This window comes from Canis lupus, chromosome 4, assembly GCF_003254725.2.
Source record: "Canis lupus dingo isolate Sandy chromosome 4, ASM325472v2, whole genome shotgun sequence".
In the NCBI taxonomy this organism is placed as follows: Eukaryota; Metazoa; Chordata; class Mammalia; order Carnivora; family Canidae; genus Canis; species Canis lupus.
In genome coordinates, this window is record NC_064246.1 from 66,785,125 (window position 1) to 66,800,691 (window position 15,567).

General features: G+C 37.2%; 1 protein-coding gene across 4 annotated transcripts in view; it reads right to left on the minus strand.

The window, feature by feature from the left end:
* Positions 1 to 15,567, minus strand: part of NNT (nicotinamide nucleotide transhydrogenase) — a 95,807-nt gene that overhangs the window by 1,629 nt on the left and 78,611 nt on the right. For all 4 annotated transcript variants that reach the window (XM_035715498.2, XM_025434974.3, XM_025434973.3 and 1 more), the window contains 2 exons: positions 2,725 to 2,843; positions 1,316 to 1,431 (listed from right to left, as the gene is read on the minus strand). In XM_035715498.2, the coding sequence (XP_035571391.1) occupies positions 1,316 to 1,431; positions 2,725 to 2,843 (235 nt within the window). The remainder of the gene's footprint in view (positions 1 to 1,315; positions 1,432 to 2,724; positions 2,844 to 15,567) is intronic.

A 15,567-nucleotide genomic window follows, 5' to 3' on the forward strand; every position in this document is an offset into this window, starting at 1 on the left:
TTCTCTCTATCTTTCATGAATAAATAAATAAAATCTTAAAAAAAATATTTTATTTATGAATGATTAAGATTCTGAGTGATTTTCTTCATGCTTTTCTCTATAAAGATTGTGTAACATTTTCTAGTCAGAAAAATAAGCATCTCTCTCTGAATGGGCTTAAGAGAACAAACTGCGTGCATAAGCTTCTGCTACAAATCCTAAGATAAATGTAACTGAGTGGGGAAAATGGTATGATTCTTATTCCATCACTTTAAAGTGTATCAGAAGGTTCCAAGACCAAAGCGCAAAGAGCAATCGAGCCCATCACAAGATAGTACTAATAACTGATATTATGCTCCTACAAAGTAAAATGGAAGAATTAAGCCCATCTCACACACCGGTGTATTATACTCACTTGCAATTACATGAATTATGGATGGTGCTAATCAGTTAAATATCAAGTCAGTTCTCAAGGCAATGAAATACCTTTCTATGGTAGTCTAGGACATGCAATCTATCCAAAAATGGAAGCAGTTTAAATTTACTCACACTTCACACAGCCTTAGTACAGTAATACATTCTATAAACTCTCAAATATTGATGACCAATGCAATAGTTTTTCATCTACACATGAACAAGTGCACATCACCCACAACAAATGTCAAGCTCACATATTTATAATAAAAAGAAACAAAATTAAAGGGAAATGTACATAATCATGACTATTAAAATGCAGATCTGACCTGAGAGCAGTAAAGAGACCTGCCCTCTGCTGAGGCAGTGGATGTGTACAAGCCTGAGTTCTCTATAACCCAGCAGTTAACTTCCACAGAGGTGATGTGCATGAGCAGGCCTTGCTTCCTTATGCCATGTTATAGTTTGGATTTCCAAATCACCTTTCTTCTAGACACTCCATAACAACAACAAATTCCCTTTCAAAAAAATTAAATGAAAAAAATGTGCTCCTCTCCATATATGAAGGCGATGATACTGACTCACTGTCCCAGAGGGAAGCCATCTGCTTCACTGGACTCTATCTGGAAGCCAGCCAGACTCATTCCAAAAACTCACAGCTCTTTTTTCAGCTGTGGTTACAGATTTTGTTAATCCACCCAGATAATATCATCTAGTTCTAATGGTGAGCAGGGCATTCTCTTGGGTTCTCTGATGATCACCAAATAGACAGAAGCTGGATAGCGAGAGCACTACCCCTGCTCTAGCTCCTAGTACTCCTAAGAGGCATCAGCATTTCTCACCAAGTGAACCAGGACAATTCTGTGTGCATGTTTTAAGAGATACTTGATTGTTAGAATGAAACACAAGTCTGAAACTTTACCTGCTTTGATTTCCAGACCTCGAGGACTGGCATGCCTGCAATAATAGAGTTGGGGTCTTCCTGAGCTGCTGAATTCACTGTGTCATTAGCTCCAATCACAAGGACCAAATCAGTGTCTACACCATAAAGGAAAAAAAAGAGAGAGAAAATATAAAACTCAAATGGGTCATTTTCATTTTTTCCAGGCAAATTATAGTGATCTGGACTTCTGGACTCTGAAGTAACAGTAACAGAAGCCAATATTTATAGGACACACACTTATGCCAGGCACTGTACAAAGAGCTTGATTATCAGAGAGGCTCAGTAACTTAGCATGCCACACAGCTAAAAAGCAGTAGGTCCTGCATCTGAACCTGAGCACCCTGACTACAGCTTGCATTATTATACTTCCCCTCCCCTGCATCTGAACCTGAGCACCCTGACTACAGCTTGCATTATTATACTTCCCCTCCCCTCAATGGATCTGACTAATCTAACTTTACAGTTTTTTATTATCTCAAAATGATCTTGCCAGTTATAAGATTTGCATCCCATTTTCATCTTTTAAAATAACCACATAGGATGCTATTTGATGTCTAAAAGAAAATGGTCTAAGCGTCTGTACTGTATTAAAGCTGTGTCCATAATTCCTGGAACTGGCAGGTTTCATACATAATTTAGCAACAGTGAAATCTGAAAGGGGGCATAAAATTAAAATGGCCCAAATTCCCTCTTTAAGGACTACAATATAAATTACCTTAGAACTTTGCCAAAAATGCCATGTGAATGTAGATATACATACAACTTCATTATTTTCCTCTAATAAACAGTATTTTTTTAAGTTTACAGTGGATACTTGCCAGAGGGAACTGGTTTAATTTTAACAAATTGATCTTGAGCCAAATGTCATTAACATTCAACATCTACCCAATGACAGCCAGAACGCACAGCACCTTAACCAGTGAAATCCTAGTACTTTAAGAGAAAACTACTTTATTGATAAGGAATTGGTACAACTGGAAACCAGTAAAATCTCAGATGTCAACAAGAATTAGGCATTAAATTGTCAACAGAAGCAATTTTACAAATGTGGAAACTGAGACTGAGTATCTAGCTCCAAAAGTGAGAGTCAGAACTCAGGTCCCAGGCCAGGTCTCTTCAGAGTCATCCACAACAAGCTCCACTGCCTCCCAAGATTTTTACCACCCTCCCGATCTCCTCATAGGCACAAAACTACCCATGCCGCTTACAAACCAGTTGTACCTTATTCCATTGTCTGTCATTTATTTAACCTCAACTGCACACCTACTAGGAGCAGGTTACTCTTCATCTGACTAGGAGGTCTTCAGTAATCCCACAATCTATGTTCTAAGACTGGCCTCACTTTATTCAGACTAAGAATAAACTTCGCCATCGCCCCCACAACTTACCTGGGAAATCATGGTTGATCTCGTCCATCTCCAACACAATATCATATGGCACCCCAGCCTCCGCCAGCAGCACATTAAGCTGACCAGGCATCCGGCCTGCAACTGGGTGAATTCCAAACCTAGACATGAAACAAATGAACAGCTGTCCTTACATGATGGGCCAAAATGTACAGAGACCCCAACATCACCTCCAAATCTGCACACTTTGTTCTTGGCGCCTCTGCTTTTCCTGGTACTATCTGATCTCTACATGCAGGGCTCAAACTAGTCCGGATATATGATCAATCTACAAATATTGAAGTTGGAGGTTTAATCTCTCAGTATACACAAATGATAACTCCTCTCAAAAAGTAAGTGTAACCTTAGAACCTGACTCTTCATAAGTTTTAAGTACAGTGAATTTCCAACATTAATAAATAATATCACCTTACATTTAATAAGCATTATGTTCTCTCATGATACTTTCTGATAAATCTTGCATCTTTAAAAACTTATGTAAGACAGCCTGGAATTAAACACTTGCCATGAAAAATCAACATTATTCCATCAAAAGCTGACTCCACATTCAACTTTAACCTCTACATTCAAAACTGGAGTAAAATATTATCATGTACAGGAGTTAAAGGCCTGCAATCTTGCAGAGGATGATATGAAGCATTACTCCACTCCCAGGAGAAATGTGATAGCAACATGCTAAAGAGAGAGTAATACACAAATCAGAGTTCCACATTTTTATTAAGGCAAAATAAATCAAAGCATTAAGCAATTTCTTTCAACCACCACCATAATGAGATCTTTGGAGTCATTTCATCCAGGCTCTTGCCCCCCGTATTGATCTGTTTCCTCAGACTAGGCACAGTGCTTGATACATAAGAAAGGCTCAATAGAGAGAGAGAGAGAGAGAGAGAGAGAGAGAGAGAGAGAATCCAGCAAAGAAACGCATGTTATAGTGGTTCTTGGCAGGGATCCATCCAACCTCAGCTTAAATACTTTCCATAACCAGAAACTTATTCCTTCCTGAGGTCTATTCCTTTACTAGACAATCCCAATAATTACATAAAACACACACACACACACACACACACACACACTCATATTCAGCCAAAGGGAACCCCATCTTATTGCTTTCCAAGGTCTATAGATTTGCCATCTGGAGCCTTAATGAGTCTATTCCCTCTTTTATATGTGGACTCCTTTGAGCTAGCCTAGGATGCCTACTAAGCAATCATCCTCAATTCTTTCAACTTTTCAATGCTGACAGGACCTACTGCTGTTCTAGTTGCCTGTTTCTACATTGTCAACATCCAACTCAAACCTCAGTCCTCCAAAGTGAACACAATACACTGGATGTGATCTAGATCCATAAGGCACAGCAAGAAAATCATATCCAGAGATCTTTCGTTGACAATCCCTAAGGCTGCATTAGCATTTACAGCCACCACAACAGATTGCTGGCTCATATAAAAGTTATGGTCCTTTAAGATGCCCTGTTATTTTTCACAGTAACTGCTGCCAAACCAGGCCTCCTCGATTTTAACACAGGTCCTGCTAGAAAGAGATTAAAGCAACACAGGGATTGACCCCTCCCAAAAAGCAGACCTGAAAAGAGCTTTAAAGGGGCCACTTAGGGACACCTGGGTGGCTCAGTGGTTGAGCATCTGCTTTTGGCTCAGGTTGTGATCCCGGGGTCCTGGGATCAAGTCCTGCATCAGGCTCCCTGCAGGAAATCTGCTTCTCCCTCTGCCTCTCTCTCTCTCTCTCTCTCTCTCTCTCTCTCTCTCTATATATATATATATATATATATATATATATATATAATGAATAAATAAATAAAATATTTTTTTAAAAATGGCCATTTATATTGCCCAAATAGCTAATAAGTGATTTTCTACATCTTTAAAAGTGATAATGAAGAGCCTAAATTAGTGGGGGTCTTACAATTAGAGGAAAAAAGACATCAAGTGACAAATATTGTCTTTTACCAAATTCACTTTTATATCATCTTCCTTCTGGGATCACTGAATGTTCCTAAACAACAATTTATGTTTAAAAAAAATAAAAAACAGAAATCTCATGTTAAAAGGAAACAAAACAGTTACTTCTAAGCAGTTATACAACAGATAATCATTTTATTTCTCCCCTTTTTAAAATATATTTTCCCAATTTTCTAAGAGAATGTATACTTTTGTAGGGAGAATCAAACCATGTCATCAAACTTCCAAGGGATAGGAGGACAATCAGATCAATGTCCTTGGCCCAGCAGGATCCTCCCAGCTTCAAAGGCACCAAAGGGAATAGAATGTACATTTTTTATGGTGGAAAAAAATTAACTTCATTTAAAATGAGTTAACACTTCATGCTGTTATATGGTTTTACATTCTACAAATGGATTTTCATATATTATTTCATTCTACCTTTAATCATCTTTAAAAATCTCCATCAAGGAGGGGACGCCTGGGTGGCTCAGCGGTTAAGCACCTGCCTTCAGCCCAGGGCGTGATCCTGAAGTCCCAGGATCGAGTCCCACATCAGGTTCCCTGCATGGAGCCTGCTTCTCTCCCTGCCTATGTCTCTGCCTCTCTCTGTGTCTCTCATGATTAAAAAAATAAAATCTTTTTTAAAAAAATCTCCATCAAGAATAAAATGTAGACCAAATGACACAAGCCCAGTCCTCAGTTAAATAAACAAGGCTATAGAGCTGTATTCCTGTATCTAACAAAAAGAAGCAAGAATGTAGATAAGAGGGGACTGGCATATATTTCGGCACAATGGCTAATGCTGGCTCTTCATGATATGCTAATGTAGTTTGTCCAACGTTTTTAGCACATAGTTAAGCTGGGATTCAAACTCAGAGGTCTTTCTGCCTCAAGAGTCTGAATTTTTAGCTATTACATAATATAGTAGTAGAGTCAAGCAATTGAGAGGTATTTTTGATTAGTTAACAGCTCTGGTTTACTAGTTATGTCGATGTTGGGCCAACTCTCTCTGTCTCAGTTTTCCCACAGAATAGTAACCCATTATTCCTATAAGCCCACATCCTGCCAAAGGCTAGAGAAAATTCTGCATAGAAGAGGCTTGAGAAATATTTGTTTATCTCTGCTTGAATGAGTGAAATAAAGAGTTTCGAAAATCCAATTCACAGTGTTCTTTGAGAATAATTAAGAGCCCAGAAAGTTTCAACAATGCTATGAGCTATAAAACAAAAAATAAACATTTGCGTGAATAGACATAAAGAGAAAAATAAGTCTCAGTATGCAAAGTATCGACCACAGTGTAACACCCAGTACCTGCTGAATGCTTGGGAAGTTGATTCTGAAAAATTACTAAGGGTGGGAATTAGAGATTACCTGAACAGAATGAACTATTTCATCTCTTTCAACTACTTCATCATCTTTCCCCTCAGTAGGCTAGCTGTAGTTTTATTCTAGTGAAAATAAAATTAAGGGCAGTCATTAGTTCATTCCAGACCATTGTCACCCAAACTCACCACCTTATAAAGGTTTTCAGTCTTCTTTTGTTTCATTTAAGATTTTATTTATTTATCTACTTATGACAGAGAAAGAGAGAATACGCGCGTGTGCACGAAGGGGGAGGTAGGGGCAGAGGGAGAAGCAGACTCCCTGCTGAGCCGGGAGCCCCGTACAGGTCTCCATCCCAGGACCCTGGGACCATGCTGTGAGCCAAAGGCAGACACTAACCAACTGAACCACCCGAGCATCCCAGGGTTTTCAGCCCTTCAACCAAAAACTCTTTCATCATTTTGGAGACTATAACAATTTGACACTTGAGTAAAATTTCAAAATGTGCTCTGAAAACAAGCTTTCTTTTTAAATGAGATATTGTTATCTTAATATCATATTCTATACCAAACCAGGGTTTTCAATCAATCTGAAAAACAAAAGTAATGCAAAATACTGACAACTTATGTTCCCCCTCTCCCTGTGGTAATGCAAGCTGTATTCAGTACTGTGTCTCTTTTCAAATGGCCTCGGAACAAGCATTTCTGCAATGTCAAATGGACTCTTTGGTTGAGGTACCTATTTTAAAATTTTAGTGTTTTTTATATGATTTATATATAAAAAATTCAAAAAAATTCTCCAGGAACCAAAGTATATGCTCAATAAATGGGGCTTGTTATTACTGAACCTCAAATATGAATATAAATATCATTTTACTACTTCAATAATAATATAGTATTTTAGGGTGCCTGGCTGGCTCAGTCAGAAGAGTATGCAACTCTTGATCTTGGGAAATGAGCTCGAGCCCCATGATGGATGTGAAGAGACAGAGAGAGAAGGAAAGAATAATAATATAGTACTTTCAGCATGACTATAAAAAACAGACCTAGAAAGCACATTATATTGAAATAACTAAAATATACTCCTAAGTCTGCTGCTTGCATGACTTCAGAAAAAGACAAGTGGAAGTTTCAAAGGTACTTGATTTTGTGAACAAGCACCAGAGTTTTCGAATCAGGACTTTCAACTTTTTCTTCTATGGTGAGGATGGCTGAATCATCCCTTAGGTTCATGTGTAATAACAGAAGCAGTAAAGAAAAGATAAAGCAGACTTAGAGAAGGTAAATCTCACTTAAGTGTAATAAACCATTCAAATTAAAAAAAAAAAAAGGGAAAGACTGAATTTGTGTAATTGCAAAAAGTAAAAAAAAGGACAGAGCACAAAGCAAGGATATGTGGCTTTTAAGGGACACATGACAGTAAAGTATGTAAGAATAATTCAAACATCAAAATAAATAAGGACAGTAATAAAAATTTTAAAAACAATTTTAAAAATATGGATGGTAATAGATTATAACTCACTGGAGAAAATGGGAATTCATAAGTCAAGACTGATGACAGATTCATAAATTGAAAGGGAGGCGGGGAGGGTAGACAGTCCACTGATAAATGTGGTGGGATTAAAACCACCATTTTGTAACCACCATACTAAAGACTGGCTCAGATAAAAATCATCAGCACATGTTCAAACTAGGGAGTAAAGCCTGATGAGGAACAGGATATTTGCAAGATCTTAGAGAGCTCAAACTAGTTTGCCCCTGTTCCCATACCACAACAGGGATACTAAAAAAAAAAATAAAAAAATAAAATATTGGGGGTACCCAGGTGGCTCAGTCAGTTAAGCATCTGCCTTTGGCTTAGGTCATGCTCTCAGGGTCCTGGGATGGAGTCCCACATTGGGCTTTCTGCTCAGTAGGGAGTCTTCAAATGTCTCTGCTCCCTCCCCTCTGTTCATGTTTTCTCTCTCTCTCAAATAAATAAAATCTTTAAAAAAATATTTTTAATTAAAAAAATAAAGACTTCCAAAGAGAAAAAAAAAAAAAAAGACTTTCAGAGAGCTCCTTTACTGAAACCAGCCAATAAGAAGAATGAGTAGTTAGAAATAATTACAGTAGTTAGAAAAATAAGTACATTTTCATCAAGGAGCATTTGATTAAATGGACAGAGTCCATGTTTCTCTTTTCCCAGCTAATAGTTCCTTATAAATACCTAATAAAATGGATTACCAAGATTTACCAAATCTCAGCCAGGAAGAATTTAAATGGAAACCATTATTATGTATTTTAATGCACTGTTTGGTATACACAGGTACTGACGGAGTATTTTAACTCCATGTTCTAAATATGGTATGGAAGACCTAAAGGAGTATGTGCCTCAATAAGGACAGAGATTCCGTAATTAAATTGTGGAGCTGGGATGTGTCATTGTTTAGTAATGACAGAAGAAAATAATTTCAAAAAAAAAAAAAAAAAAAAAAACCTTGTCTTGAAATAAAAAATTTTAGTCTGAAAAAGCCATTTTCCTTTACAAAGACTCTTAGTAATATATCTAACATATCAAATTATATTATCAATCACGATTTTCAATCAAAGTGAATACCAATTTATATTCCAATAATGTCAATTTCAAGCCAATGGCAAGATGGTTCTCTCACATTCATGAAAAGGTACTCTTACTTCTATCACTGACTAGACTCTAAGCAACTAGATTTAGTTCTGGCTTAAAAGGATCAGAAGGTAGTCAGCTAAGCTTCAAGAGAAACACAAAATACCTAATGACTTAGTAAATAACATACTCTTAAGTGCAAAAAGATCAACTGGCTTGAAAAAAGGCAAAAGGTAAAATAAAACGGAAGTTGACCAAATGGTCCTCATTTTCATAAAGCAAAAGAAATGGTCTTCAAATGCACAGAAAAGGATTGGAATTTAAAAAAAAAAAAAGGATTTTCTGTTAACTATTTAAAAACAAATGCCCCAGCTGGAGAAAGTTTCTGTCTTCTTTTCTGTGGTCAGAGAGAAGCTCATTAATGTGAGCTGATGGACCAACCACCAGTTTAGTACAAAAAGGATTCAAGAGTATCTCCTATACGAACACAAAGAATGGCTGGCTGGCTGGCAGTGAACATCATCAAGATAGCTACGGCAGCTGAGATAGCCCTTCATTTAGGGCAGGATCTGGGTGGATTGATTAAAAGCAATGGTCTTAACCACTAGTAAGAGAAAGCAATGAAACTCAGGATTTCCAAAACAACTACAAGAACTCTCTACCTCAATCCAGTGGTACTAACTGCCACAAGTTACTCATTTGTGCTCCCCTGAAATGTTAATAACAAATCTTAAATACCAAAAATTTCTCCTTTCTCCCAATCTTACTGATCACCAATGTTTCCTCCTTCCCCCAGGTCCCAACCTCTCCCCAAAACCGGATTCATAAGACTTAAGAAAGACTTAGAGTCACTGCACTACATGATTTTTAAGATCTGTATTAGCTTCCTATTGCTGCTATAACAAATTACCACATATTTAGTAACTTAAAACAACACAAATTGATTATGTTATTGTTCTGGAGATCAGAGCAGAACATCAGTTTTGCTGCACTAAAGTCAAGGTGTTGGCGAGGCTGCACGTCTTCTGGAGGCTCTAGAGGAAAGGTCATTCCTTGTCTTTTCCAGCTTTTGGAGGCGGCCCCCTTTCCTCAACTCGTGGCTGCACCCTCTGACTTCTGCTCCATTGTCATTATTGTCTTCCTCCGATTCTTTCTTATGACCTCTTCCATGACTCCGACTCCTTCCTCTCTCTTCTGAGGACCCTAGTGATTACACAGACCAACCCAAATAATCCAAGATAGTCTCCCCACCTCAAAATCCTCACCTTAGATCTACAAAGCCTTTTGCCATGTGAAGTAACATGTTCACAGGTTTGTAGGATAATAGGTAGAGTGTTCAGTGCCATTATTCAGCCTACCACAAGCTTCCTTTCTAGTCCTAAAATTTCATGAACCAGGGTTTCTATTTTAGCTGAATAAACAATATATACTGTGTAAATTACTTTTGGATTTCAATTCTGTATGCCTCCCTATTCCAATAATTTTTTTTTAATTTTTAAATTCATTTGTTTGTTTTTAACACTGCCCTCACTTATCTTTAATTGATCCATCTGGCTATCATCTTTATGCTTTAACTGACGTGTCTTGAGCCAAATTTGAAATCAAAGACTTCTAAATGTATTTGTTGTTATTGTAATATTTGATTAGCTACAGACTGCATAAAGACATTATTTCTGTTGAGCTAGTTGTGAAGGCTAAATAATCACAAAGCTAACCAATATGGTATGCCAAATATCCCAAAGGACAGATCATTTTATATCTGTTAGCATAATAATTTATTACACTAAACGTTAAGACTCTAAGATTGGAGAAAAACACATGCAAGGCTCTTACAAGAAAATGCCAGTGTTTTGAGAGAAATAACAGAACACATTGAATTTGTAGAAATATGTATGTGCACATTGATAAGTCATTGTGAGTTTAGAACTATTCTGGCCCATCTAACTGGCTAATCTCCAAAGTATGTATTAAAGTTAATTACAGCAGACATTGGTTTGGCCATGACCAACAATTTCCAGGAACTAATGGCCAAAGCTCATCAATGATCCAACATCATATGAAGAATATCCAGAATTTCAAAATGCAAAGCCTACTAGCCTTTTAGTTCTTCCCTTTGAGCCAGGAAAATTATCTTTATTGTACACATGCTTAACAAAGCAGAATCTGCTGTCCCTGTCCATAAGAAGGTTCTACAGAAGGAAAATAAATACTAAAATGAGATTACACAAAGACTTTCCATGCTCCCAGAACCCTTTCTTGCTGTACCTCCTCCTTATGATGCATGGAACTTGTTTACATGACTGTGCTCGCCAAACTGGGAGCAACACTGAGTACAGAAACCATGTCTCCTTTATCAGTTCCTACAGCAACTGGCACTCCTTATGAGGACTCAAAGGGAAGGACGGAAGAAACGTGTTTTAAGGAACACAGTGTGCCCAGTAAGGTATACTCATAAACCTTCTACATCTCTTTTTAGAGGAAGAATTTAAGGAAGTAGTAAAGAATAGCAGTGAAAGCTCTCGAGTGCTACTGCCCATATTCAGAGCATTTGGACAGTTGGCTTCTTATGCCTCCCTTTACTCTGTGCCCAATGGGATAGAAAATAAACTTCTTCAAAGGATTATTGTGAGATTTTAGTGAGATACTTCATAGAAAGAGTTTTTTATACAAAATACTTTAGACCAATGCCAAGCGCAATAAAACTTTAAAAAGTTAACCTGCAACGGTAATATTCTATTCAAGGACATTTGTGTAATATAAATGCGTGTGTATATTTTTGCAAATAAAGATACATTTTAATGATCATTTACATAAAAATAAATATACATTTTTACATTTAAAAAATTGGTTTGATGTCACTGTTTTCTCAGTTGGTTTTCTAATTTTTAACCCTGAAATTCCAGTAAATATCAATGTAGTCCTAATAAAAGCCAAAAGTTCTTTGCATTCACAACTACATCAAAAGACTAAATAAATTATATAGTCAGGGACACCCAGGTGGCTCAGTGATTGAGCATCTCCCTTCAGCTCAGGTTGTGATCCTGAAGTCTTGGGATCGAGTCCCACATCAGGCTTCCTGCATGGAGTCTGCTTCTCTCTCTGCCTATGTCCCTGCCTCTCTCTGTGTGTGTGTGTCTCTCATGAATAAATAAATAAAATCTTAAAAAAAAGAAATTATATAGTCAATATAGACTGAGGCCAGCAATTGTGAATACTGGACTCACTGGGAACTTAGTCAGAACTAATATTCAGATATACACTTACTTGATAAAGTCAAATTTCCAAAACCATATTTAACCCTTCCACAGATACTGTTACGCAAAATAGTATTGTTTTCTCACCTAACAGATACAACAAAGGTCATCATTCTTTGCTTTAGAGCAAGAAAAATTTCAACACTTTTTTTTTGCTATTTTCCTCTCTCAAATAAGAAAAAGACAGTCTTTTGTGAAACTCTAAAAAACTTTTAGTAATAAAAACTAAGGCCTCAGTGTCTGATTAGAAAATAGACCCAGGCACAGTTCAAAAAAAAGTGGAATAATCTACTCAAATAAAAACAACCCAACCTTCAGAGCCTCTTAAATTAACCAAGAAAGAATAAAAACAAATGAGAGTGTATACACAAGCTGTGTGTAAATATTGTGTGAATTGGATAAAACTCGGTAAAGAAGCAATTCAAAAAAAAACCATACTTTTTAAGCTTCTTTTATAACACAAGGATATAAACCCCACTCTTACACTTTTTCGCAACTTCACATTTCAGACACCACATGTTCTAAAGGGGACACAACAATGTGAATTCCCATGACCGTGGGCCATGGAGACAACATGTCCTAACCAGGGTGCGTTACAGCAGTTGTTCTAGGACATGTGGGACTAGTAAAGAGTATAAAACATTCGCCACATGGATCCTACCACAACTGTTCACATAAACTACATTTTTCTTCTTGCATTATGGAAATATCCAGATTTGGTTCAGCAATAAAACATGAAGAAGAGCCAAGTAACCCAATTCAGCAATAAGCAAAGAAACTGCAGAGTCAACTGGGCCCTTTTCTAGTATTTAGAGTGTTTTCTCCATTTTCCAGCCTCTCACTATTAATAAATACTGCAGAGGATCTGCACATTAAAAAAAAACACAAAATCTTTTTATAACCTTCAACTATTTGGTCCTATGTTTTGCTAGTCACTAAGCAAAATGTGTTTTTATACTCAAGATGTTCAAAGGGTTAATTTCCTTTCTTGTATTGTGTTTTATATTTTCAAATATACATTGACTGCATTTGGGAACTCTGCCCTCCCAATACCATCTTCTCAAAGTTTTCCTAAATATGTTGTTCTAAGCTCCTACGAAGCTGACAAATTAATGAGGAAAAAGACCTAACAAAGGGAAATTTTTTTTAAAGTTTCACTTGTTGAAAGCCTATTTTTTCTTCCCATTTTTAACCATAAACATTTATAAATCAATAAAATCTTAAGAGTCAAAACAGAGGGCTGGGGCATGGGCATGGATGGCTGGCAGCTGCTAGTCAGCCCAAGAACCAGGCGGAGGGATGGCTCTGGGCCTCACTCTGCTGTCCTGGAGCTGCTGCTCCCTCTTGCAGTTACAGACAAGGCACGGTCAAGCTTCTAGACTCAGAACGGGTTTCTGGGAGTCACTTCATTTTTCTCCTTATTCCTCTACTTTAGGATTTCTCAGATTTCTGTCACTTACCAGCCAAAGATCTCCAGTAAAAGAATTTTTTCAAGAGTGATAATAATGATGACATTTCTCAGGGAGAAAGCCATTCAAGTCCTTGAACAGGAATGTCTTAGTCTGTTTGGGCTATAATAGAATATAACAGAATATCATAAACTGGGTGGCTGAACAACAGACATGTCCAGCTCACAGTTCTGGAGGCTGGGAAATCCAAGATCAAGGCCTTAAGAGATTTCTGCCGTGGTCTGGAACTCAATCTGTAATATCTCCAAGCAAGGGAAGCCAGAAGGCAGTGGAATAAAATCTTCAAAGATTGTTAAGAGAATAATTGTCACCATGGAATTGTAAGGTATATAAAAGAGAACCTTTCACTATAGAACTTTTAAAAGATATGGTATTTTTCTCAGACTTATTTCACTTAGCGTAGTATCCTTTAGATCCACCCATGTCATTACAAATGGCAAGATCTAATTCTTTTTGATGGCTGAGTAATATTCCATTGTGCATATACACATATACACCACATCTTTTTTTTTTTTTTTAACACCACATCATCTTTATCCATTCATCAGTCGGTGAATGAGGGCTGCTTTCATAATTTGGCTATTGTTGATAATGCTGCTATGAACATCAGGCTGCACGTATTCCTTTGACTTCGTATTTTTGTGTTCTTTGGGTAACTGCTTAGTGGTGCAATTGTTGGATCGCAGGGTAGTTCTATTTTTAACTCTTTGAGGAGCCTCCATTATGTTCTCCAGAGTAGCTGCACAAGTTTGCAATCCCACCAAAAGTGCAAGAGGGTTCCCCATCCTTTGCATCCTAGCCAACACCTGTTATTCCTTGCATTGTTGATTTTAGGCATTCTGACAGGTATGGGGTGATACCTCATTGTAGTTTTGATTTGCATTTCCCTGACAAACAGTGCTGTTGAGAAGCTTTTCATGTGTCTGTTGGCCATCTGTATGTTTTCTTTGGAAAAGTGTCTATTCACATCTTCTGCCCATTTCTTAACTGGATTGTTTTTTGGGTGTTGAGTTTTAGAAGTTCTTCATGTATTTTAGATACTAACTGAAACAGATTCTTACTTATAGAGAATTGGCGGTTACCAGAGGGGAAGTGGGTGGGAGATGGGTAAAACAGATGATGGGGATTAAGGAGTGCACTTGCTGTGACAAGCACTAGGTGCTGTATGGAAGTGTTGACTTGGGACACCTGATAACTAATATGTACACTGTATGTTATCTAACTGGAATTAAAATAAAAACCTAAAAAATTAAAATAATAAAAATTAAAATTAAAAAAGACTTGAAATAGATCCTAAAGATTCTCCAATCCAACTATTTCCTAAGGCAGGACTCTTCTATTTAGAATTACACCAACTATGTGTGCACTGTATCCTGTCACAAAACAGGCAGGGAGCTCCACAGCAGACATGATGAAGAGTCACTCATTTGGGCTACATACACCATAAGAACTCTTGGATTCTATGTTTGCACATGGCAATGCTCCATTCTGAGGAGGGTCCATGAAGGTAATAAAAAGATGTTACTATATTCAATTATTTTTGTAATCTTACCGTCCATATCACCTGTGAAAAATATGGTGGGCTCTAAAAAGGCAGGTTTCTGTGGTTATCACATTCTCATCAGAACTTCTGATTAACAGCTACAAGTCACTAATTAAAAGCACAAGTTTTGTTTTGTTTTTAAGAAATAACTGTAGTAAATGCAGTTTAGAATAAAACCTTATAAAACATGAAACAGAGCAAATGTTACACAAATTATCCTTACTGGCAAAAAGGCTGGGACCAGCTGGGTAAGGTTAGCTTATTCATCTGAAGAGAAACAGTGGGGGAAAAAATCCTCCTGACCAGACAATTGCTGTCCACCAAAACTAATTAATGAGAAACACTGTAGAATTAACTTTCTGGTGAGGCTTCTTGGGCAAAAGGATAGACACCCACCTCTTTGAAATTGTGAAAGTTCTTAGAAGTGGTGGTTCAGAAGAACTCACTTATACAATTCTGAATAAGAAAAAAAAAGTTCATTTAATTTCCTAGAACTTTCCAACAGCCAGAATTAGAGAAACTTTATGTATCTTTCTTTCTTTTTTTGAAGGCAAATAAGGACTGAACTGCTACTCTGATCTGAAATCTGGTGCTCACATCTATGGCCTTCCCTTCTTCAGGAAAAAAATTATGAATGTTAAAGAGCTTACAAAAATGTCTCAGGGGCACAATTT